Source organism: Alligator sinensis, unplaced genomic scaffold (genome assembly GCF_000455745.1).
Source record: "Alligator sinensis unplaced genomic scaffold, ASM45574v1 scaffold437_1, whole genome shotgun sequence".
NCBI lineage: Eukaryota > Metazoa > Chordata > Crocodylia > Alligatoridae > Alligator > Alligator sinensis.
In genome coordinates this window covers 1,063,027-1,089,272 of record NW_005842176.1, presented here as the reverse complement: position 1 = coordinate 1,089,272, position 26,246 = coordinate 1,063,027, and the positions used below count along the sequence as shown (strand labels likewise).

General features: G+C 51.4%; 1 protein-coding gene across 1 annotated transcript; it reads right to left on the bottom strand.

Moving 5' to 3' along the window:
• Nucleotides 1–223: 223 nt before the first annotated feature.
• VWCE (von Willebrand factor C and EGF domains) lies at nucleotides 224–26,246 on the bottom strand. Its single transcript, XM_025206954.1, has 19 exons — nucleotides 15,992–26,246; nucleotides 15,527–15,616; nucleotides 14,360–14,488; nucleotides 13,794–13,910; nucleotides 13,545–13,661; nucleotides 12,514–12,642; nucleotides 11,757–12,136; nucleotides 11,578–11,671; nucleotides 11,249–11,331; nucleotides 8,321–8,408; nucleotides 7,915–8,000; nucleotides 7,337–7,454; nucleotides 6,757–6,842; nucleotides 5,917–6,013; nucleotides 5,063–5,145; nucleotides 4,099–4,189; nucleotides 2,962–3,044; nucleotides 2,451–2,541; nucleotides 224–1,786 (listed from the first exon to the last, which is right to left on the bottom strand). Exons 1-19 carry the CDS (start codon nucleotides 16,410–16,412, stop codon nucleotides 1,206–1,208), a joined length of 2,964 nt encoding a protein of 987 aa, XP_025062739.1. The 5' UTR covers nucleotides 16,413–26,246; the 3' UTR covers nucleotides 224–1,205.

The window sequence follows — 26,246 nt, the reverse complement described above, 5'->3', positions numbered from 1 at the left end:
TCATCTCAACAAAGAGATGGGGAGACTGTGAAATGCCAGAAATGGATATCCAGCTCTATATTCCTGCAGCTCCACCCCCTGCCTGGGGTCACCCCCTGTACAAAGACCAGCTGGGGAAGCCAAGTCCAGATTGGATGGAGAAACCAGTGCCAGGAGAGGAGAGCATTCAAAGGCAAGCACCAGCTGTATAATGTCAGAGGTGTCAGCCCCAGATTCACTGAGTCCACCCAGGCAGAGCCCACCATAGGCAGCAGGAAGGAATGCTTGGGTTAAATAATTATGAAAACTTTATTAATAATCAAGTTAGAGGAGGGGCAGCCTGTCCCTAAAGGCAGATCAGACACCCGTCCACTGTAAGCCACTTGGGAAATCCAGCTTGTCCAACCCCCATCTAGGAGGCTAAGAGACCCCCTGCCAGCTCCAAAGAATCAGAAAAGTCAGAGGGAGATTTCAGAGCTGCCCAGGGAATCTAGATGCTTACTAGGAAGTGAGTGTTCAAATCTTTTGGGCAGCTTGTACTCTTGACCCCGTGTTTGTGAGAAATGGTAGGAATGCCAGAGGCCAAATGCAGAAACCTGGGCCTGTCTGAGGCTGGAGATATGGGGGCTGGATTCAGGGACCCTGGGGGGTGACCAAGGCAGGGAGCACCCCAAAGTAGAGGCTTTCTTGGGTTGGGAAAGTTATCAGTCCACGAGCCCTGCACGGAGATCCCCTAGGGCCACCGGGGTATGTCTCAAAGTGGAGGGGAGCCAGACTTGGGTGGCTCTTGACATTTCCCCATCACCACCTGCTCAGAGAAGGCCGACAAGCCAGAAGGACTGAGGGGGTGACTGAACTGGAATCTCAGGTGGGGAATGTGCACTCATAGAGTGTCACAACGCCCCATGGTCACTTAGGACTACTCAAGCCACCACAGCAGGAACGTATTGTCTCCTCCCGGTAGTATGGCACTGCCTCTTTTGAGACACCTCCACTCCCAGAGGATATAGGGAGGAAACAGCCTGGGGGCACCAGCAGAGTAAAGGACAGAGCCCACTCACAGCTCTGGAGGCAACATTGCCCTTCCCTTGACCCTGGCACAGAATGACATGGCCCCTCTGTGCCCCTATCTGCTAGATAAGGCCTGTAACCTTTTGCAAGTTGCCTCCTCTTCCTCAAACAGCTCCAACTGGGCCTGGCACTCCCTAGCCCCTTAGTGAGGAGCACTATGGAGTCAGAGGGCCAGGTTTACTCTCCCCGCTTGGAGGCACTCCAGCCTCCCTATCCACAGGCTCCTCTACTCCTCCTGATGGGAGCAGGGAAGGTTTCTGAAGAACAGGCCCTGAGCTACGGCTACCTTCAGAGGGCAGATGGTCACTTGTGGGATCTGGGCTGGGGGGTGCAGGGGGTTGGGAAGGGGTTGGATTTGCAGTGACAGACCCAGAAGTTTCTTTCAGAATGAAAAGGTCAGGAGCAGACCTATGGGATTCTGGAGAGCTTGGCCCAGTCAGAGGGGATGCTGTGCCTCCTAACCTCTTCAGAAGTGGCCCAAGGGCCCCTGTCCCAGCAGGATGAGGTCCAGCCACATTTGTGGGCCCAGCATGCTGAGTGGGCATGTTGCTTCCTGCAAGGAGCTGGGCAAGGCGGCTGGGAGAAGCTGGAAGATGGACACTAGGACAGAGGCTGCAGTTGCTGCCACTCGGCAGGGCCACAGAGTCCTCTCGGGGACTGTGTGCTTGGGATAGCCTGGACTCCATGTCATCCAGTTGTCCAGGGCCACGACTGCTCTGCAGAAGAACCTGGCTGACTGCAGTGAATGGAGACAGGACCAGCATTAACACTAGCTCCATTACAAATCTATCCCCCTCCCTTGGGTCTATGTTCTGTGGGAGTCTTATCCATCCGGGGAAGGGAAGACAATAAGGATCTGAGACCAGAGACTCTTGTGAGCACAAACACACAACCTGGTTCCCTGCTCTGTCACCAGAACAGCAAAGCCAGTCATTGTTCTCATGCATCACAACACATTCCAGGTCTGCAGCTGTGTAGGGACATGGTACAAGGCTGCCTTTGTTGGTATGGATTCAACCACACTGGGCAACAGCACTAAGTTATGGTACTTGTAGAGATATTGTGAGGTCTATCATGAGGGGGTGTCAAGTCATCTCAGTCACCCACCATATCCTGATGAAAGCTCAGGCCAGATAGGACCCAAGAGGCCCTGCCTGATTCCCATGTTCTCTGCCCCGCTTTAGCAGTCATGTCACATGTAGAGGTTTATGGATCACCTGCTGCCCCTGAGCTGAGGGACCAGGGGCTCACAGTTTCCCCTCTAGAGTTTCTCAACCCTTGACAATGACCCATTAAGGGTCATCACTTCAAGTGAGGGAGGAGGGGCTACAGAGCTAAGCCACATGGTGTTAGTTGGGTTATAGAACTGACCAAGTTCTTGGTGTTATGAGTGCTGTTACCTTGGCAGCCCAGGCAGCAGTCAGTGGGGGTTGTGGAGGACTCTGTGCAGGAAATGGGGCAAGGTCTCTTCTCACAGCTCACCTCCCCAAACTGAAAAGGGAGGCAAAGGAAGAGGAGAGACACATCATCCCATGAGATTCCCCCTGCTCCTCACACACTGTTTCGCATCCTTCTTGCTATCTTCCTCTCCTCTTGGCCTTGAAAAATGATACTGACCTATACCGTGGGGGAGAAGCTGGGGCTCTTCCCTCAAAACTCTTGCTTTCCCTGCTCCCTTGACCAGGCCAGCGGCACATGCCAAATACCTGTCAGCACTGTAAGGGCCAGATGACTGCTCTCACCAGAGCTGGGTATTGCCTAGCACCTTTCACTGCAGCCTTCCTAGAGATCTCTTGGGATAGCACCTCAAGGCAACTCAGTCCATGAGGTTCTTGACTGATTCATGCACCTTCCCACTCACCTCCCAATTCCCACAGAGCAATCCCCTCTCCCTTCCCAGGTTCGACTCACCTGGCAGGTGCAGTGAATACAGGGCTCTGCCTCTGGTACAAACGTCTGTCCATTCACCACCTTCCTGCCTTCATAGTTACAATCTACAGGGTTGAGATGAACTGAGCTTTAATACCAGAGTAAGAATAATACACTGGATTGATGGTCGCAAACATAGGGCAGCATGGTCTGGTGGGTAGAGACAACAGGCAATTTGTGCCACCAATCTGCTGTGTGACCTAGGGCAAGTCCCTTCTCCTCTTCTCATTCAAAAGAAAGGGACAGCCCCTGCCCTGTAGAGTTTACAGTGAGTTTCTACACAGCCTATCACAAGGTGGCCCTGATCCTGCTTGGTATTTGAAGCTGAAATACTGCCACTTTTAAGGAGAGGATGTACCAGACATCCAACAGCCCACAGCAATATTGTGCAGGAGAGTTTAGGACAGGCAGTGAAGAAGAATATGTTACCTAATTCACACTGCCAGGGCAGGGCATAGGGAAAAGAAATAGAATCCTTAACCTTACAAAAAGGGCCAAGGAAGTATGAAGGACCCCAACATGGCCAGATCCTTCAATCAATGTCTCAGCCAGATAGCAGCACGTCCAAAAGCACAGTGCTCTGTGCCATAATGGGAAATTGGACTCAGCAGTCCCAAATGCATCCCTGCCTATATCATTGGCACCCCCTAGCACAGTGGTGCTTAACCTTTTGGCCCTGCAGACCAGTGAATGATGTCGGGTCTCTTCTGCAGGCTGGTTTATGTCCTGTGATATGGCATCACCCCCTCCCTGCCCTGTGTGCCGGAATTGGGTCAAGGGGACAAGGCATTGCCGCCACCTGGCTGGATCCAGCATGCAAGCCCTAGGGCTCCCCATAGGTCCAGAGATTTGGCAGCGGGGGAACAGTATCACTGTTGTCTCACCACCAAATTTCCAGACCCATTGGGAGCCCCCGAGGCTGAAGGACATGGTGCTGTGAGCCAGCAGTTGAGCACCCTTGTCCTAGCACCACACTCAGGCACTGGGGAAGCCCATGAGCTCTCTAGAAATGTCTCCATACTGATTGGACCCAAACCACTTCCTCACATGAGGAGACCATAGATGCTGAGCATCCACTGTAGTTCAGAGACAGGAGATCTCTGAGGCTGTGGTACTTACCATTACAGACAGGACAGCATTCCCCTTCAGGGTGGAACGGGTATGTACAAAAGACGGTACAGTCTACAGGAGAGCAAGCCACAGAGCCAAGCTGCAGGACATGAGAGAGAAAGGCAGGAAGACAGAGGACCTCTGTTTTAATGGCAGACCCAGGTGGGCAGGTGACTGTGCAGCTGGGACTGACCAGGGATGAAATGGGCCACATCATTAAAACTGGTTTGACAGAAAATGAATCTTTCCAAAATTCTTCATCCAAAAAGACCTTGAATGACCTAAAACTCAAATATTTTTATTAGAAACCTGATCTTGTGGTGGCTCATAGGATGCAGTTCAGTTGTCTCATGCCCCCATTCCTTTCTGTGTACTGGCCTCCCCAGCTGCACTATGTTCCCCACAATACACCATGACCAGGGGCTCCCAAGATGCAACTGCCCCCCACCCTCAACAGGGAAGGCCATGGTGTGTCAGGGGAAGTGTAGTCTGACCAGTAAATCCTGCCTATAGAGGGAAATGGGAGCACAAGGCACCCAAACTACACCTCACATAAATCACAAAACTGGCATTTCCAAATCAAAATATTTTGGTTTTCAAATTTCTACTGAAGAAGTTGAAAATTGTCACAGTAAATTTAAAAGAAACCTTCACCTCTACCCTTGATTAACCTCTCCCCCTGTCCCATTTTTACTGAAGCTTTCTTCGGATCTCCATCCTCCCCCATTTTTCAATAAATTTTAATTAAAACATTCCTCAGTTTGCTGGACCTCATCCCATTGGACCTTTCTCATAGGGTTGGGGACTTCAGTGGTTGCCTGCCTAACTCTTACAGCCATAAACTGCTCGATTTTGTACAGATCTGGGACTACCTTTGGACTGCTGGGGTATGGACGGTTCAGACTCAGGTTGAACACAGCCCTAAAAGCAGCTTTGTCTACAGGTGAGTCAGTGTGGAAAGCAAAACTCTTACCAGACAGATGCAGCTAAGGCAGGGATCTAGGACAGAAGGGAATGTCTCGTTGTTGTAGAAGACCCTTCCCATATAGGTGCAGCCTTCAGGGAGAAGAAAGAAGGAAAGGCATGTTCACATCACCTCCCACCAGAAAGTCAAGCCTCTTCCAGGGAGGCCATGGCACACCCGGATGGGTGGAGAGACCAAAAGCAGGGAACAAGCCTGCAGGGGACATATACTGAGCTTCCTCCACCAGGACAGGGGGGTAGGTAATGGGATGAATACCTATTCAGAGTTTGGTCATCAGTTCAAATTCAGACCTGTGTTGATGGTGACTGAAGCTGTTGATGTCTTAGAGCTGCTGGAGGGGCTGGTTCTCATTTTCTCAAGAACCACAAAGGGCCTGTCTATAATGACTCTGACTGTGCAAGGCAAGACTGCTGAAAAAACATGCCCCACTTATTCCATCCTGCTTTGTACATGCCAAATGTAACAGTCACTGTGAAAGCAGGGCTGGGTACATGTCAAGAAGTCTGCCTGAGGCTTCAGGTGTATGACTCCATTACCTGTTCTCAGCATTTGACAGGTACAGGGTGGGTGGGTCTCCCTGGCACTGATGGAGATGGTGCAGACATGCCGCAAGTGGCCTAGCTGACATCTGCCTAAGCAAAGAGGCCAAGAGCCAGCTAGGCAATGGAGGGGGGCATCCCCTTTCACTGGTTGTTCAACCTGGGGCTCTGCTGTAGGGTGACTATTTTCATTTCCTCCTCTCAGGATCTGATGTGGACTTCTCCCTTCTGGAGGGTGTTCTTGGTGGCTTATGCTAGGCAGCTCGCTAGAGCAGATAGCTTCCTGACCCCAAGTCCCGTCACCTGCTGAGCAGTCTGGGCAGCACTGTCCTGGAATCTGAATAGGATGAGGACACGTCTCCAAACACTCTGTCCGCTTGCAGCTCACCGAGCCATCTGCCTGCAATGAGAAACACTTGAGAGAAACCTATGGCCAACCCCTATGCCAGCCATTCCACACAGCCAGCCCCTTCACAAAGGAGTATGCTGTTAAATAGCAGCCATATTCTACCCCAGAGGTGGCTGCATTTCAGTGACAGGCAAGCAAACCTCACTTCTACATGCCCATACAGAGCTGTGGGCATCTTTCTACATGGAGGATGCTGCATCAGATTAAGGGTATTAGAGTAAGGAGCCACAGCCTGCAGCAGCCCCAGTGACAGTCTGGGGAACCTCTGGATAAGGTAAGAATTCCAGATGATATTACAAATTCATTGTGGCATTGTTACTTTGAAAACTGATATTTCAAGAATGCCCCTCCACCAATGTTTCAGAGGCATAGGTTGTAGCTGTGTTGGTCTAAGGACATAGGCAGACAAGGTTCTTTGGGTAAATCTGATATCTTTTATTAGACCAACACAAATAGTTGGAAAAATTCTTCTTCGCATGCTTTCAGGTATAAATACCCTTTGTCAGGCTGAGGAAGCATCTGCAGTTGGTGTGTGCTCTGTTATACACACCTCTGCCCTACCAGGCTGAGGCTGCTCTGCCACATTCTACCCACGTCCCAGTGCTTGGCACCAGCCCTGGCTAGGGGAGACTGCATGTGATGGCTAGCTCAGGAGGGGCAGGCAGGGGGAGCTGTGTGCAAGGGGTGCCAGACAGACAAGTAAAGGAAGTGAAGTAGAGCAGGTTCTCATTCACCTGGCAGATGCATAACTCACAGGGATCACCCGGAGACCAGATCTGTCCGATGGGAAACTCAACCCCATTGTCATCCATGAAGCAACCTAGCCACAGATGAAGGAAAAGAGGCAGCTTCAGAGATAAGGTTAGAGCTGGCGGGAAGGCCAAGGCACTCCAGGACAGAGTGTCCAGGACAGGGCTGAAGAGCTGAAGGAAAGCTACACACTGTAGCTCACAGTGTGTGAGGTAGACTTGTTTGCTCCCCACCAGTGACACTCCCCCACCACTTGCACCTCCCCAGTCTAGCCTATCACACATGCATACATTTCCCCAACCCTGCCTGTGTGTCACATGCCCATATCCTTCCTTGCCCCACACCTCTCTCTCTCATACATACCATTCTGCCATCTCAGATGCACATATTCCTACACCTCCCAGCTTCACACCCATCTCTCATACACACCCTACACCCCAACTTATACCTCTTTGCTTCTCATCCCTCCTAAGCATACACATGTATCCCCTCATCCTGTGCCCCTCGCATGCACACATGGCCTAAGCCTTCCCATCACCGTTTGTCACACACCTTCCCTCTCACCTGACACGGGCACAGGCTCTTGGCATGAAAAGCAGCACTGCCCTGGTACTAGCAGCCAGTCCTGGCGAGGACACTGTAGCACGGGGCAAGGGGTGAAGGAGCACTCCACCTCCCCACTCTGGAGAGAGAGTAGCATGTGTCACACCATGCAATGACATTATGCTGGCTTGGAGCCATCGGTGGAGAAGGGCCGGGCAACCCTAAGGGCTGCTTCCAGCTCCACCTCTTCGTCCTTCCTCCCACTGAATGGGTCTCTAAAACCAGGCCCTGCCAGAGGTTTTACACAGAGGACTCCAGCTGAGCCAGTCTTGGCAGAGCTTCCAGACCCCTGTCCTAGTCCCTCCTCAGAAAAGAGACTTCTCCTCCTCCCCCACCCCCAGTCAGTCTCACAAAATAGACTGCTTCAGGAGTCAGGGCCCTTAGTTGTCCAGTGCTTTGAGGCACCCCCAGGAGCTCTCCTAGGCTGTGCCTTTCCTTGGCACCAGAATCTGGTCTGGATCTGCCCTCTCTCCCACAGAGTGAGTGCAATCCCCAGGCTGCTACAGTTCCCCCATACTAAGCCCCTGCATGAGGCCTACCCGACAAACACAGGTGGTGCAGTCATCCCCATCCAAGCTGAATTCCTCCCCATGTGCATACTTGCGACCTTGGAACTTGCACTTAGCTGCAGGGGAGGAGAGAGACTGTCAGCCCCACAGCTGCAGGTGAGGCACCCAGAATCAGTGCTGGCTGGAGCCATCTCCCAAAAGGGAAACTGAGGCAGAGAGTATCAGTACCTTCCCCAAGGGCCCCCACTGGGAAAAGAACCTGGAGTCCCATGCTTTGACCATTCAGCAATGCTGCCTCATGACTGATCATGCATCTTTCATGCAGCTATCAATGAAGCATACACCAGGCTTCAACATTCCTTCTCCTCCACGTTCTAGGCAACCCAGCGGTATACCCTGGAGCCCCTGAAGTTGCTGAGGTGGCTAAGAGACTAACCTGGCTGACAGGAGCAGCAATCAGACTGGGCAGGGCTGTGGCAGGAGCCTGGAGGGCACTCAAGAGAGATACAGGAAACATTGCCAGCCTGGAAGAGAGAGAAACCAAAGGGAATGGAATAGGCAGGGATGAGGCAATGACAGCATCGGACATCTTCAGGGCTGTGCAGCTCTCACCTCTTGTGGGCACTCCTTTAGAGCCACATTGCCACCAGCCAAACTAGGTAAATTAATGTAAATCAAAACAATTCAATCTTCCCCTTTTAATCACAATTTAAATCAGCAAGTGTAATTTAACTGATCAACTTAAATGTTCTATTGATTGATTGATTTAAATGATCTTGATTTAAATTATTTAAGTAGTGGATTGAATAAAGGAATTTAAATATTACATTCATTTAAATAATCTTGATTTAAATCACCTGTTTTTATTTGGTTTTGCATTTGTTAATTTTATTTCATTTTGTAAAGACAGAGAGAGCTGCAAAAGTTGGTAGGGCAATTGTATACTGACTGGAAGGACGTTGGTTTAATCTCAAGTGAGGGCGATAGGTTTCCATTTATTGTTCCCACTTCTAGTGTGGCACTTAGGTCCACCTAGCCTCCTAACCAATTGGTACCACGACCTCCCTGGGTTCAAAGGTGGCCAGAGTGTGGTGCCGACCATATCACCTTCTTCTTGTGCGGAGGAGGTTAAAGAAACAGTGGAGCCCTGCCTTGATGGCCTGTAAATGGGGCACTTTTACCTAGAAAAAGAGTAGTTCTCCATGGCCAACAAACATTCAAACATGCTGCAATGTAAATTTATTTATTTAGCATATGTGGTTTCAGCATGTTGTTTCAGCCATCTTAAGTTGTAAATAAACACAACCTTTATGTTAAATTCAGTCATCTTTTTGCTTGTGTCAAAGTTATGCTATCTACATCTGTATTATTTAAGCCAGTGATGCTCAGCCTTCTGGCCCCACAGATGAGATGAGTGGTGTGATCTATGGATGCGATCCAGAGTGCTGGCTTGGTCGTGCACACCACCACACACACCCTGATCTCATGCACCAGTTCTGGTTGCTCACTAGCTTGACCCAGCTCCACTGCACACTGGTACCATCTAGTCCATCGGCCATGTCATCTGGACCATGGGGCTTCCCACCCATCCAGAAATTTGGCAACAGGGGAGCTGCAATTAAAGCAACCACTGCTCCCCCACTGCCAATATTTGGGCCTGTGAGGAGATCCATAGGCCAGCTGACATGGCCTCATGGGCCAGATCTTGGCCCATGGGCTAGACTAGAGCTTGAGCTTGCCCAATTTCAGCTATGGAATCGCTTCATGTAACATATCTGAATCTTAATTCTTACATTACTTTTATTATGATAATAAACGGAGAATGATGCAATTCTTTGTTACTAGGTGATGCATTAAATTTTACTCATTTTTTGTCTCAAGATATATGGAGATCGAAATTAGGATTCAATCAAAACTGCAGAACACCACCTTTTAAAATCTATTTTCTATTAGTTTTATAAAACCATCTTAAATGTCCTGGACACACGAGAAAAAGAAAGTGAATTTATCAAAACATTTTGCATTTAAAATAAATTACAAGGAGCATAATACATACTTCATTAATTAAATGTCTGCATGACAGGATCACCATGTCTTGCAGGTGTTAGAACTAACAGATCTCATCCTTTCACACACAGCTTTCACTCACAGGACATAAGGAAAACAAAAGTTTTCCACTTTTTCAGTTCCAAATCAGTTTATCTTTGAATGATTTAGTTGTTGAACCAAACTAGTTAAATAAACTGAAGCATTAAAAATATTCTCTCTGCACCTGCACAAAAGGCCACTGCTGCCAACAACTGGTTTAATACTTCAGCAAACTCTAGTTCCAGGGGCTTGGCTATCGACTTTCATCACTAGAGTGACTTGACAGTCTTTAAAAGACTTTGGCAGCAAATACATTTTAAATATTTTTTACAAGATTTTAGTAAATTAGGCCTTAACATAGGCTGGCACTTTCAAAATTTTAAATTTTAAATGCTTATTTTTATGAAGAAAAATACATTTCATTTAAAATGTTTTAAAAACATATTTTTCTTAATCAATTTTAATATGTTTTTGTGTAACTCACTGATTTTTATCAACCTTGCTGCCTAAAAAGGAGGGCCACTTCATCACCTCCTGCCCACTGGGTGAGGGAAGATACCGTGTTGTCAAACCTGCCACCTCCAACCTGTCCCTGCTCACACTTACCTTCCCACAGCTCTAAGTCCTTCCAAGCACTGATGACTGTAATTTCCAGGGCAGGTAACAAGCCCAAAGGGAAATCCCCATCACCACAGACCTGCCCTGCCCCAATAACATCAAACAAACCTCACACCAGCAGAGGTGGGGGATTTCAGGATTTGCTGGGACAGTGAGGTCCCAGCACTAGCTGTTACTTTGAGGATAGGATCTGACCATCATCAAAGGGTCTTTCTTTCTAGGAACAGGGGAAAATTGCAGCTGTAGACTCAGAAGCAGCCCCTGGGCACTAGTTCCAGCAGCTCTGCTCAATGGCCTGCCACTGCCCTCTTGAGGCATCATCTTAAGTCATTTGCTTCATGTTCCCCCAACAAAACTCCATTATTCCAGGTCAGATCCTACACCATGCCTCCAAATCAAAACCTCCTCAAAAGATCCCTAGCTACTACCTGCCCTGCCCAGTTGTCCTTTGGAGACTCCTACACTGGGATCATGACCTGTCTTCCCATTGGAGGAGAAGGTAGTGGTGGAGCCATCTCAATGGAGGAATCCAAGGCTGTCCCTCATGCAGTGCTGTGATGATATCGGATCACACCACCAATACCCTTCCAACACATGTAGCCCCCCAAGCTCAAGGGGAGCAAGCATCCAGAGTCCCCCCAGATGGGGCAACACTCACCAGGCACACACACACGGTGCAGTTCCCACTGGAGAGAGAAAATACATCCCCTTCAGCCCGGGTGACCCCATTGTACAGACAGCCTGAAAGAGACAAGAAAGCAATGGCAGTGGGAGGCATGCTGTAGCCTCCCTCCTTAGAGTGTCTACAAGGCAGAGGGTAGGGGAAGAGAGGCTAGCCTATGCTACTACTCAGTCTAGTCCTCTAGGGAATGCAAAAGTCTTACCTTTCTTGGGCAGAAGCCAGCAGGTGATGAACCACCTAGGCCCACCTAGGGCTACTTGGGTTTTCCCAGGTAAATCAAGTCCCCAAGGGAAGGTGAACCTTACCTGTGCAGCTGGGGCAGCACTCCCCATTCTTTGGGGGCACTGGGTGGGAACAGGAGATCCTGCAGGTCACTACTTCACACAACACATGGCCCCCCTGCAACAAAAAAGCCCGATTAAAAAGGCAGGGGGATGGCAAAACCACAGCTGAGGGAGATGGGTCGCACCAGAAAGGCACATACCTTGCAAGTACAGCTCAGGCAGCTGGGCTCCATCCAGCGGCTATCATGCTCCCACAGTGCCCCCTGATGCCAGCAGGGGGAAGGTGGAGCATCAGGGGAGGGTGGTGGAGCAGCAGCAGGATGACTTGAGGGCAATGGACCCTCCTGGAGCAGTGATGGCGACAGGAAATTCCACATCAGGGAGGAGGTTGCTGGCGGCAGTGGGGAAGGGGTCTGGGTGCTGGGTACAGGAGCAGGAGCAAGGGCAGGGGCTCGGGAAGGCAGGGAGCCTTTAGGAGCCAATAAGTGCCTCCCAGAGTCAGGGGGGAGCAGCAGGAGTGTTGGAGGGTGCTGCAGAGACTGGAGGATGGGAGACGGGGCCAGAATGGTTTTTGGTAAGCCTAGAAGGAAACACAAGGTAGATCTCTTTGGGAAGAGCTGGGGTGGGATGCAGGGACCCCACTAACTGGTGTGGTGTGAGCCCAGTATCCAGGGCCATCAGCTCTTCCTGGAGGGTACACCCAGAACACAAAACCAGACCGCCCCCAAGGCCCCTGCCACTCAGAGTCATCATCAGTTATGAACAGAGGCAGGAGACCAAGTCTGCCCTCGCACCTGATTACTAAGCCCTCCACTCCACTGAGCTATGGAGTGGAAAAGACCCCTCCCTGCCTTCAGCAGCAGACGGCAGAAGGCAACACTTGCTAAGAGCCCCCTCAGTGCCCAAGGACCTCCCCAGTGGGACCATGCACCCCAGGGAGGAGGGTTTGCCCCTTACCTTCGCATGACACCCTGTCCCCACTGAGCCGGTAGCCTGGGCGGCAGGTGCACAGGAAGCTGCCTGGAGTGTTGTGGCAGGAGTGCTGGCAGGCACGCTTCTCACTGGGCCAGCGGCACTCGTTCACATCTGGTGGTCAAGGGGAAAGACCCAAGCATCAGAAAAGGCCTGGAAGCAGCATGAAGCAGGGAGGGAGAGGTACCTGGGGAGCTGGGTAGGAGCCCAGGGACTGCACACTTCACCCAAGGTCTGGGCACAAGGGGCCTCGCCAGCCTGCCAAACACAGGCCTGTCTTTTCTGCCAGGGCGGAGGTGAGGCAGAAGACCCCAGAGCTGGGCCCTGAGCACTAATCTGGTACTGGGTAGCTGAAAGATATGTCAAGCGGGGGGAACTCCAGGGACCAACAGTAGGGGTCACTGGACCTGGTGTAATCTTGTCCAGTGTCTGGCACAGACAAGGCCATTTCAGAGCAATCTGGGATCAGAGGAGAATCCAGAGGCATGCAGAGAGTGCACTCCTTGGGCCAGGCACTGCCTTTTCTGTTCAGTGTTTGTACAGTACCCAGCACCACACAAGCCCAGGCCCCAGGCCAGTGGGTGGTCAGCAAGGGGTTGGTTTGCTACAGGAAGTGAAAAAGGGCATGGTGGCAGCCACCATGGTCTCTACACCAAGGACAAGCCAGACCCACTGAGTCATTCCCTGCATGCATGCAGTAGACACAGCTGCCCAAAAGCTCAGAGGGCCTGATCTTCACCTCAGCCACTGTTCCCCGAGACTTGATGCTCCTTGGGCCTGACTCTGGGGAAAGCCCTTCAATTCTCTGTGTCTCGGTTTCCTGTTTGGTGGCAACAAAGGATTAAAGGGACTCATGCCCCTCCCTCAAGGGCACAAGCACTCTGGCATCCAAGTCTGACTGGAGAATGGGTCTCAGGGGACACACAACGAGGTAGGGAACAGGACAGGGAAGGTCCTGGGTGGAGTGGGGAGGGCTGGGCCAGACTGGATCGCTAGGGAGAGGGCAGGGTACTCACCCACACAGGAATGACTGTTGCCATGTAGGTGGTAGCCAGGGCGGCAAGAGCAGCGGTAGCTGCCAATGCTGTTCTTGCACCGGTGCTGGCATGGGGTGGCCAGGCACTCATCTGTGTCTGAAAGGTAAGATAATGAGGTTACTATAAGTCATCTCCACCCCCAAGCCTGGAGACTCCAGAGCTCACCTCTAATCTGGCTGGTTCCAAAATCCCACAAAGTCCCTCCTGGAAAGCCCCCTAGGGACTCACCCTGGCAGCTATGGCGGTCAGAAGAGAGCTGCATGCCTGGGCCACACTCACAGACGAAGCCACCCTCGGTGTTGACACACAGCCCCTCACAGGAGGCGCTCAGGCACTCGTTGATGTCTAGGAGAGAGGGCAGGATCAGGGCTGTACACCTGGGGCACACCACAAACACGCAGAGCCAACCCTCAGTACACCCTCTTGACTCAGGAACACTTGGCAACCTTGCCTGGATACCCCCAGAAGGGGTGCTGGCATAAACCCACTGCTCAGCTGCATGGGGAAGGCAAATGATCCTGCAGTTTGCCAGTGGTTGCCTCTGCAGAGGATCCAAGCGCTCTTGTGTCCCATTGCAACAACTGAACCCCCAACCTTTACACCTCACAAGCAAAAAGAGCCAGCCAAAGCACTGCCCTGAAGCTCAGTCACCGCACCATACCCCATGCAGCCAGCGCACAGGTGCCCTTGAGACCCACTTTTCCATGACAGAAAGGTGCCTCAAGCCCACAGGGAGGGCTCCAATTAGGGATCAGCCTGCTGTCAGACTGGTAGGCAAGCTGGCTAATTCTCACCTGTGCAGCGCACACCATTAGCTGTCTCCACCATGGAGAAACCCAGAGGGCAGACACGAGCCACCTCCTGGCAGCCACCATGGTTACAGGTGAGGTCGCAGCCATACTCACCACAGGCACTGGGTGGATCTGAAACACACACACACCATGAGGGTACCACAGGAGTCCATGCATGTGTCCAGTGCACCCATAGACAAGGAGAGATGGCACCTCACTGCCAAGAGCAATTCTCAATGGGATCATTCCCCTGGATGCAAACAAAGGGGCCAAACACATCTTTCAGCAGCAGGACCTTGACAAGGCCTGTGCCCAGCTGTCCCAGCTCTGGGAAGAGGCACAGGCTCCTCCACAGGCACAAGGGTTGCTGAAAATTATGTACCCCTGTGCTGTGTAGGGTGCTCACAAGGGCTGACACTGGAAAAGCTGAGTGCACACAACACCTGTTCCTTAGAGCAGTGGTTCTCAACCTTTTTTGTACCAGGACCCATCTGTAAACATCAGTGGCCAATCCCAACCCAGTGCCCCTCACTCCTGACCCGCTGCCCCCAGGTCCCAGCCCCCCAGTCCAGTGTGTGGGGAAGGGGGTGGGTGTGTGGGACACGGGTGGGGGCCCAAGCAGCCCCTTGCAGACTGCAACTCTTCTAGGCTGCAAGGGAAAAGCCACTGTTTCCCACTTTTTTTCTGTAAAGGAGAATCCATTTTTAAACTTTGTTGATCCATTTTTGTTTGCAACCCTTTCATATGTTCTTGTGACCCACTTTTGGGTCACGACCCACGGGTTGAGAAACATTGCCTTAGAGCAACCACTACTGGAAGAGGCTGGGGCTGGAGTAGCCAGAAGCTCCCACCAGCACCCAGCATTTCTGCCCTGCTCCCCATAGCACCCGCACCTGGGAAAGGCTGGAGCTGAGTAACCTACCCTATACGACTGCAGAATCTGCGGAGCAGGCAGCAAGAGACAGAAGTGACTCTTCTAAGCAATCGTAGCAAGTCCGTAGCAGAGCAGGGAAGAGAAGCCAGGAGTCCTGGCTCCCTATGCACCCACCCTCTCCCCCCACCTCTCGTTTCCACCACTTGACTTAAAAGAGCCTTTCTCCTACAAGCACCTGCAGCGACAGGTACATGGCTATGTGCAGCCAGAAGGCAAGAAGGAGCAGGTCCAGTTACCTAGGCAAGCGATGCCCTGCTTGCCATCTGGGCAGGAGCAGACGTTGGGAGCAATGCAGAGACCATTGCCACAGCCAAAGGAGCAGAGAGCTGAGGGAAAAGGAAGGCAGTGCCAAGAGACAGACTGGTTAGGATGCGAGGAGAGCCCATAGGGATCCCCTCCCTCCCTTCCTCCCACCGCAACCTAAAGAAGCAATTCTCACACAGCCTGACTAAGAAAAGACCAGCTGGGGGATGGGGACGAGGGGTCTTCACAGGGGCCTCTGCCTGGAGATGTACAAGGAGGAATTGGGGGAGAGAGAGGAACTCAGATGGGTGCTTCTGCCTATGGCAGCTCGGTCACTGGGAGACAATCGACCCCTGCGGGGACCTCTGCACCACAGACAGGCAATGTGTCAGATGCTGGGGCTTCACAGGGAACACGGGGGTGATGGTGGATGGCAAGGCACCACGGTGCATACTCACGCAGGGTACACTGCCCGCTGCCTGGGGACGGCATCCACCCAGGGCAGCATCCACTTCCAAAGCCCGAGAAGCAGACGTGTGGTCCCATGCGGCGCCTGGGGTGGAGAGATGCTGAGATTCTCGGAGGACCTCCCCACGCCCAGCCTGGGACACACGGCAGCCAGAGCCACCCGCAGGTCAAAGGTAGGGAGAAGGACATTGAGGCAGTTGGGAAGGGCCAGCTGAGCCCTGCCTCTCGGCCCACTGTGGCTGCCAGACACAAGGTGGGACCAAAGGTGCCACGGGAGTCGGCTCCCACCAGGGAGAGAGCGGGAACACTTCTGGGCCGTGTGACTTGCAAAAGAAACAGCTCCGCCCAAGGTCCCACTAAGACCAGCCTTGTGGAAAACAAGGGAGCAACCTCGGTGCTGGGGGCCGACATCCTGCCCACCTGAGGGCCCTACAGGCTTCTCGCCCGCTCCCTCAGGGGCTGGCACCGGGAGGTGGCGCAGCCAGACGGGCACACACGCCACAGCAGCGAGTGCGACAAGCGGACAGACCCACAGCTGGACCGGCGGCGCGCGCTGCAGACACGCGTGCCCCAGCATGGCACGCGGCGTCCAGCACACAGGCAGGGGGCAGCTGTGGAGTGTGACAGGAGCACCCCAAATGGCCGCAGGGTCAGAGCGGAGCCCCTGGAGCACGAGGTGGGCAGACAGAGAGACACGAGGGACCCAGCGCCACCCACGCCCCCAGGGCAGGGTGCACACAGCACGGGCTGAGCACAAGCCTGGCAGAGGCACCGCCGCGCCCCAACCGGAGTCACTCCGCTCCGCGCGTTTACACGGGCTCCCCCGGAATGGGGGGAAGGGGATCCTTTCGGTACCTCTCCACGGCAAAGCTGCCCGGCTTCTTCCTCCCGGGATAGAGCCTGGCCTGGGCGGCCGGCAGCGCGGCCAGCACGCAGGCAGCCCGCAGCAGCAGCCCGGCCCCCATGCCCGGCGCCTCCCGCCCGGGGCCGGCACCGCCTGGGATCGCCTTCCTGCCTCCCTGCCCCCTACATGCTGCTGCCCGGGACCCTCCTCCTCGCCCTGCCCCCAACAATGCGGGGGGCGGCCGTGCCCCCCCCGCACGCACCGGCGAGGCGCAGCAGCCCTGTTGTGCGCGGGGGAAGGAGGCTCCGCCACCCCCGGGTCTCCTTTCCCACATCTGGCACAGCTGCGGCCTGGCTGCCCCACCCCTCCTGCGGGCCCTGGGCTGCTTGCCCGGCCCACCAGAGAGGAGCTTGCGGCACAGAAAGGGGCCAAAGTGGAGCCGCTGGCGCTCATGCGGCAGGGGTGCCAGCCCCGGGTGGGGGCAGGCAGAGGGAAAGGGGGTCCTCACACAGCATCACCATACCTGCGCCCTGCAGGTGCCCAAGGCTCCCAGGTCAGGGCAGCTGGGATGCCAGGGGGGCACCCAGGTGGCAGCACCCTGCTGCCAGGGGGCTGTGCACACCCCCAGCCAGAAGCGGTCCCCTCTCACTGGAAAAATGAGAGCTGGAAGGGACAGTGGTGACTTGTAGCCAGTGCATGTGCACCTACTGAGAGCAGGGGTGCACCCCCGGACAGGCCACGCTTAGGTGGGAGCGCCAGTGCCCCCCCTGCGAGCGGAGGCCAGGGAGTGGGCACCAGATGCAGCACTGCGGCCACTTCTGGGAGCGCTGCGGCTGCTTCCCGATCAGCCAGAGGACCCTCCCCCGCCCCTCCCAATTTGGGAAGATTGGCCAGTCACTGACTGGTCACTGATGGGGCCCATGCCCACCTTGATGATGGTGGCACCACTTGCCCATGGGAAGGGACCTCAGGAGATCATCTAGTCCAAAGTTGCCAACCCCACACAGTGTTCCCTTCCCTCTCATTGCCCTGCTGTGCTCAGCCTTTCCCAGCCCCTTGCCCCTTGACTTCCCACCCTCAGAATCCAGCTGCTGATGGAAAGGCCCAGCTGGAGGCTAGTGAAGTACACATGGGCACAAGGGTTGGTGGCAAAAGCTTGCACTGAACTCAGGGCCCCTGGGTGCCAGACATGGTGTAGATTCCTCATGAAAAAAAAAGGAAGACCTGCAGTCCCTGCCTGCAGAGCTTGTAGCCTTAACTGGACCAGTGGGAATGGAAACAGATGAGCAAGGAGAACAGGGCACAGCCAGCAGCACAACACAGCTCTCCTGCTTTGCTAGCCCACCAGGCCACTTTCCCCAAGCATGCAGTGGAGCCCCTGAGGGTCCCATCCCACCTTGGCAGGGAGCTGACAGGCTCTTCTCGGTGGCTTATCCCAACCCAGATGTTCAGCAACACGGCCCGTGAAACAGGCAACAGACCACACCTGGCTCAGCAAGGTGGAGGCCAAGATGACCACACTCAGGCTAAGGGATGCATCAAGAAAGAGCAGAGATGAAGGATCCAACTGCTGTTTCATCTCCAACTGCCAGAGAGAAACACCTCCCCCCCCGGCCGCTTTGCCTAGGTCAGGAAGGGAGAATTTTCCTGACAAGTTATAGCTGACATTTTACATTAGGCGGTTCAGTTACACACCACAATGCTATGCAGAACCCCACTGTGCCCTCCTGTGAAATGCAGCCACCTCTTGGGTGGAACGGAGCACACGTTTAAAAGCAATGCCACACCATAGTTTAGGACAAGGATGCTGCCAGCCAGTGGATAGTGCAGAAGGCATGGAGGGAGTCTGACAGCAATCACACAATTGGAAACTGGCCAGTGGTTTGGGACGAACACATGCCCTGTGCCTGCAAACAGCAGAGCAGGACTTTTAGCCAGCAAAAGCAGATGGGAGGTCAGGGTTGTACTACTCATATTTCATTTGCCCCTGGAGGGCCCCAACAGGGCTTGCAACCCTTTGGTGCTAGGTGCTATTGTAAGATAACCTACTGCTGAAAGGACAACACTGTGTAGCAAACAAGCTGCCAGAATGGGCAACAAGCTGAAATGTTCAGAAATCACTTTCACAGGTGACCTGTAAGGAAATAATATGGGAGTTTTTGTAACAGAATTCTAGCTTTCACCTTTCCCATTCCTGCTGTTTTCTTGCCCTAAAAATACAAGTCTCACTGCACCCAAAAAAATCCCCAGCAAAAATGTTGGAGCCCATCACAGGGATAAAGGCAGTGATCTCTAAATAACCAAATTAAAATTGGAAGTTGTATTCAAACTGTTTACAGCTCAACGTAACTCATAGGCCTTCTAAATAATTGGGGGGGGGGGGGAATTTTGGTAAAGATTTGATACCACCACACTTTCAATAAAAGACCACAAAAAAAACTATGCACAACGTCTGAGACCATCAACAAAAACACGGAAGACCACACTTGATGTTTCTAATGTTTATAAAGGAAAAGAAAAGTTAAGCACACAGTTCTTGACAAAAGCACAAAGGCTAGGAACCAATCCTTACTACATTCTTCTTTCAAAGAACAATACATGGAAGCTAGAAGGTGCAATTCACAGAGTACCTCTCTAATGAGTCCAAGAGGGCCATGGAAAGACTGAACATGAAGGCATTGTGCAAAGGGTAGGGACCTTTTTTCACTTTGTGCATGATCATGTGTACCTCACTTCTCCAGCTTTCATCTAAAACAAGGGGTTGGCAATCTACAGCCCACAGATTGGATCCAGCTCCCAAAGGGATCCAATCCAGCCTGCAAAGGTCTGATCAGGCACAGAGCTGTGCCATGCTACCCATGCCCTCTGCAGCACTTTCCTTTGCTGTGGAGCCTGCTGCCCTGATGCATCTGCAATTTTTCTTGCTGTAGAGAGGATGGGGATCAGCCACAAGGGTAAACACAGGCAGCTGGTTGCTCTAGGGGGCAGAGACTTGCAGCCTACGGCAGTGACTGAGTTGCGAAGTATGGCCTGTGCTGGCAAAAGGTTGCTGACCCCTGATCTAGTTTCAAATAAAGCTTTCAAAACATGACCCATGCAAAGCTGATGCAGCAATTTCACCCGAGTTTGCAGAGAGCCTGAAGCCACCTCTCTAAACTGTGAAGCTCCACTCAACAAGAAGTACTTAAAACACATTTCAAACATCAGTATTTTTAACTAATTCACAGTTCGCATGACACTTTTCTCCCTTCTTGTAAGCTTTGAACATCTTCAGCAATGTTTTCCTAAACGCGTGTCCCTGGGTGGGAGCACACATGCTAGAAATGCATAAATTCATATATTTACACAAGACATATGGCACAGCTGAAGGGGAGCGTAATTGATTTTATTTCCCTAAGGAGGATTCAGCTTTCAGATGTTTGGAAAATGTTGGAGGAGGAGGAGATCCTACCCCAAGCAACAGGCAGAACAACCATGCTGAAAACAGGTCAAAAGTCACCCCAGGAGGAGAGAAATGCTATGATCAAAAGCTAGAGCTAATAAAGAAACCAAATTGTCTGTGAGCATTTGATTTACTTAAGTAGAGAATCCAGACTCATTTAGAAGGGTCATGGTCCACTTTCTGGTCCTAAAAATAGCGTTTCTAAATAAAGACATTTCCAAATGCAAGCATCTTAGTAGTAGCAACTTCAAAGAGCCAGTGGCAAGGCAAACCTTGCCTACCAGTTAAGATTTGTGAATATGGGTCTATGAGCTTTTACAGAAGCTCAAGTTTTCAAAATGCCATCTATACCTACGTCTGTTTACTTCTGGCTTTTTCTTCTGCCACTGTAGAAGTACAAGGAGGTGTTTAAATGCTTTTATTTCAAGAGGTGCATTTTTGGGCATTTACTTATATGGCTGTAGCTCCCTGAGGCTAGTCTCACCTCTATAGGATAAGGTGGTACATTCACACAGCAAAAAACCCTGCTCTGAAGAGTTGGCTGTCTAAATCAGGGGCTAGCAACATTTTGGAAGCAGCAGGCCACAACAATACAATTTAGTTCAAGGCAAGCTTCAGAACCAGCTGCAACCACTGAACTGCAACTGATTAGCCAGGCTTCGCAGGCTGGATAAAGTAAAATGATTGCCTGGTAGGCTGGATTCAGAACCTTGGGGCCACAGGTTGCCAACCCCTGGTCTAAGTAGCGGAATGAGCAGTGCAGATGGGTGAAGTGAACTGCCCAGAATCTGAACTGGGGACAGAGCAACCAGCCCAGCGTCCTATCTGTTAGATCATAGTTCCTGACAAGGAGGGTTTCTGTTTTGTGCCTTTTTCCCCATTGAAAGATCTCAAAACATTTTGCATAAGTTAAAATTCACACTGCATTTGAACCGAATATCCACTTCCTGCAGAAGGGAAAACCAAAGGGGAAAGACTGCCATTTATTCAAATCCATGGTCGGGACAAGCAGTAGCGTAGGGCAGGGTAACCAGCTACCACTGCAGCTGCACAACTGCGCTGGCAGCAGCAATGAAGAGTCAATGCTGCCCCTGTGCATGGCTGCTGCCCCAGGCACTCCAGCCATGTCATTATGTCTCTGGAAACAGGAGTAAGGACTTAGCAAACAGGAGATCTTTATTTAGATCATCTATTTGAATCTTGTTTTGTATCTGTATAATTTTAAAGGAAGACTTTTCATTTTGATTTCCATTACTCGGCACTTATTAAAAACATACGGATAAATATAGCCTTTAGATTACATTTAGTAGTTCTCCTTGGTAACCAGAACTATTAGTTACCTGTAACAGATGCCTTTAAGCCGTTAAAAAGCTGAACGTACATTTATTTGCATTCTCAATTGTTTACATTTTATGCTGGGAAATGGAGATTGCTGTACTTTTCATTAAATGATTGTTAATTTTGTAGTCATAACGTATATCAAGCTATTTGGATGGAAATTGGAATTCAACTAAAAATGCACAAAAACATTTTTTTTAATTACTTTGACCTTAAAAGGTGGTGGATGCATAGATCACTCTTACATTTAAAGCTAATTTATGAAACACTTATCCATAGTATGGAAACTAAAGTGATTTTTTTTGGTTACCACTTTCTCCAATATCTTAGAACTAATAGATTTCATCCTCCTTTACTAAGTCTTGATTCATAAAAGAAGGAAAGAAGCATTGCTGGTTTTTCAACTCCTAATTGGTATCTTAGTTTTGAGCTTGTTCAAATTAATTGACCAATAAACTGTAGTTAAGAAAACATAGCCTATGTATACAGCTACAGAGGCAAAACAATGGTTTAGCTTAGCATTTCAATAAACTAGGCAGTGCTGAACTAGTGATTTCCAGCCATTCAGAGGTTTGATTTTCTTTAAGACTTCAGCTGATGAATTAAACAATGTAAAGCATCTGTTTGAATTATAATAAATGTAAGCTTTAACCTGTCTTTATTATAATTTTAAATAGTTTTATTTAAATAAAAATATTATTTAAATAGATTTTTTAAATAACTGGCTTTTAATCTACCATGACTAATGTGCCAGGTAGATTGATCTCAGAAGCCTCTGGGAAGGCACTTAATCCATAAAGCTTCCATTGTAGATATACTAGATAGTATCTGGTCTCTCCTGGGTCAGATCAGCAATCCTAATTACCTGAGCTGGCACAAGAGACTCCTGTTTTCCAAAAAGTTACCCTTTAATGGGCACTGACAGACTTAAAACAACAAAACAAAAGCAGCACTCTACCAGAAAAGAAAGCGCATTACTCTGACCCATCTCCCCAGTGTCTATATAGATCAAGCGCTTCAGCAGGGCTTTTTGGTGCTTTTAATAGCTGATTCAATCAGCTATTAGATAAAAGTGCCAAAACGCCCTGCTGAAGTGCCTGACATTGGGTGAGCTGGATCAAACTAACGCAGTGCCTCTTCTGGGCAGGGGCTGCGCTTGGTGCAGGGACGCACTGAGCTGAAAGTAAAGTGCTGGTTTGGGGTTTTTTTCCACATGTGTAGGCATGGGCCTTGATAAACATCAGAATCCCTTTGTTTGAGCTTGTCCATTCAGTCTAGCGTTCTGGCCTGGCCCTTGCTGGTGACCAGCGCCACCTGTTTTGGAGGGCCATGCTAGAAACACTTTCTCTAACAGTCCGCTCATTCACCTTCCCATCTTCTCCTCCCTAGCTATGCGGTTTTCCCCAATAGATTTTAGGATGTGTCACCCTGCAGCTGATGTAACAGCTTTGTCTATCAAGTTGAACTGGGTTCAGCATTGTTTCCCCATAACACCATGTCTCCCTCTTGCTGGGGCTGTTTGGAATTTTGAAGCTAAATGTTTTCATTGACTCCAACAAAAAGAAAACCTTGAGTAGCACAGTATACCATAGAGCAGTGGTTCTCAACCTTTTTTGTACCGGGACCCGTTTGCAAAGATCGATGGCTTGTCCTGACTTGCACCTCCTGGCCCTGCTGGTGCCCGACCTACAATGCCCCACCCTGCAGTAGCTTCTGCACCTGGCCGGCCCCCCAGCCTCCTTCCTGCAGTGCTGGCGGGCACCTGCTCGGCCTCACACACCCGTCCCCACCCACCCTGAAAGTCCCCAAGCCCCGCTCCCATACACTTACCTTCATCCGGCCACTGGGGCTGCTCCCACAATGCTGCCTGGCTGCAAGCTGGCTATGCCCCAAGCAGCCGTTTGCAGGCTGGAAAGCTGCCATCCTGCAAAGGGAAACCCGCAGTCGCACGTTTTTCTGGCACTTGCTCGCAACCCTTTGAAATATCCTTGCAACCCACTTTTGGGTCACAACCCATGGATTGAGAAACACTGCCATAAAGGATGGGCTCTCACACTTCACTGCCATTCTCTACTCTGGCAAGAAAGTGAGAACAGGTCATTCATATCAGTCTCTACACGAAAGGTGATGGTAGACATGGGGGCTTCCACTTTGGACAGCAAAGAAGCCTATGTTGTTCTTTCTTGCAACATTGTATTTTTTCATGAGGTGACTTGTATCTCTGGCAGAAACAATGGTTTTGATGTCTTAGAAAACCCGTGTGTATATAGATAAGTGGTAAATGTCTGCAGCTAAAACTTGAGTTCTGCCAGCAGAGCTTTGTTGCATAGACCAGACATCAGCTATATCCTACAAGGAAAAGGGCAAAGGTGATTTTTTTTTTCCAGCATAGCTTGGGGGACAGAAGATCAGGGTCTGTCTGTTCCACTGACACTGTATTGGTAACTTGTTTAGTCGCTGTACCTCAGTTCCTCACCTGGAAAATGTGGTTAATAACCATTCATTTTCCTGTCTGTACAGATACAGAGCTGACTGTGGTCTAGTAGCAGAGCTTCCAGATAGGACTGTCTGCCCCATCATTCTGCAAATGGACAGGAATCTTATTGTAGACATCACTAAAAACACAGTACTTTTGCTCCCTAAAAAGAAGAGACAGAACCAGAAGCAGCCATCATATACAGCAAGACAGCTGGAGCTCCAAGCAAAAGCAGGAAGTGAGAATCCACATGAAAATGAGCAAAAAATAATGGTGTGGCTGCTTCAGTTCTGTAGAAATCCAGGCATTGATTCTAGCAGTAACCTTAACTCTGCCCTCAAGGGCTTTTGAAAGCAGGTGCAGCACTTCACAGCTGCAGACCAGGACAGTGGAGGAACATTGCTGACTTCAGAGCCCTGGTCTGTCAAATGCTGCAGTGGTGCCACAGCTCAGAGCTCTCACAGAAAGAGCACAGCCGGGTTTAGAACAGGGCGGGAAATTATTTGGGCCCAAGGACCACATAGGGAGCTTTGATGAGCTGTTGCAGGCCAGGTCAGCACCCCTCTTCCTACCACCAACACAACTCACCAAAATTCCCTACAGGGCTTTGGGCAGGTGTGAAGCAGTGTTCAAGAGTGAGACTAGCAGACAAGGCCAGGACAGTGACAGCTTGGGACCAGGGCCTGCACTGAGCCACGATCCACTCATTGCATGACCTGCCCTGGGGAGGGTTGGAGGGGTGTGTGCACATGTAGTGGGGGAGATTGCCTGGGCACTAGGTCCAGAAAACTGGGGGGGGGGAAGGCACATGCAGCCAGAGCTAGCCCTTTCAGTGCGGTCCACAACACTCCACGAGGCTGAGCCCATGTGTGCTCCTGGAGCAGCCCATGCCATGCTCCTGCTGGCCCCAGCCCTGGCTAGTACACAGCTTCTGGTGGGGCTATTCCCAGTGCAGTTGCAGCTGGTCAGGTGCTGTTCTACTCCCCTCCCTCCAGTGGAAGTTGCCCAGCTGAAGCTTCCCCCCACCTGCCTCCCCAGAGCAGCACAGTAGGGGCAGAACACAGCTGGGTGAAAACTTCAGCTGGGCAGCTCCTGCCTGGCGCACAGGACTCTGGCTGCCTTCCACCCGCAGGTGGCTGCTCATCATGTTGGGCAGGCAGAGCAGGTGGAAGGCAGCTGGGAGATGGAGTCCTGCACTTTGAGGCGCCCCTCCTGCTTGGAGCAGCACAGTAGGGCCAGGGGCAGGAGTCATCGCTGGAGATGAGGGGAGCAAACAGCCCCATGGTCCAGGCTCCAAGGCCAGGGTGCAGCTTCCAGCAGGGCTGTTCCTGATGTCTACAGCTGGGTGCTCCAGCAGTGGCTTCTCCTCCTGCTCTTGTCTCTGCTGCATGGCTCTGGGCAGGCGAGCAGCGGGGAAAGCTTCAGCAGGGCAGCTCTCACTGGAGACGAGGGGAGCAAAGCTGCACACGCTGGCTGGGGCCGGACTGGCCCATGTGGAAGAGCAGCACAGGCTGCCTCAACAGAAGTGGGTGGGGCTCAACCCCACGTATTGCCATGGGAGCAGCCGCGGGTGGATCCAGTCAGTTGGCTGGCTGTATCTGGCCTGCGGACCATATTTTGCCCATCCCTGGTTTAGAACCTTCGACTCCTGGTTCTGAGCGTTCAGCATATCAAGCTTCCACTTTCAACTCCATCTTCCCAAGATTGTCTGAGACAGAATTCCACCAGCTGCAGAAAGCGAGATCCACAAATCTTTAACAGCTGCCCGGGGAGGGAGGAAAGTGTAGAGCAGCAAGAGATCCAAGCTCTTCAGAGAGCAGGGTCAAGAAAGCAAAACTATTTCATGAATATTCTGCTATACTCAAGAGCACTGTACATGTAGGTATACACCTAGGTATACACCTAGATCTAGAGTAGCAGTGTGCTGGGATGTGCTCAGTAATGTGTCTAAATGTGTAAGCCAGAGACAAGTCTGAGATCCCTTTGGAGACAGAGTATGGTACACAGAAACGCACCTGGAAACTCTTCTCCTGTTTACCTAGTGTTGATGTACCCAGTGGGCACTGATTTTTGCTGGGAGCCCTAGGCAAGCTGTTTCTGGGCTGAGAAGAAGCAGAAGTTTCAGCCCAAAGAGTCAGTTTTGGA

Bases quoted from the DNA above. Each gene is read 5' to 3' on its own strand.
- VWCE (XM_025206954.1), bottom strand. From the start codon at position 16,412: ATGTCGGCCCCCAGCACCGAGGTTGCTCCCTTGTTTTCCACAAGGCTG. The intron at 15,617-15,991 runs GTGAGTATGCAC...CTTTTCCCTCAG, and splicing joins CAGCGGGCAGTGTACCCTGC to CTCTCTGCTCCTTTGGCTGT. The intron at 11,332-11,577 runs GTAAGGTTCACC...TGTCTCTTTCAG, and splicing joins GTGCTGCCCCAGCTGCACAG to GCTGTCTGTACAATGGGGTC.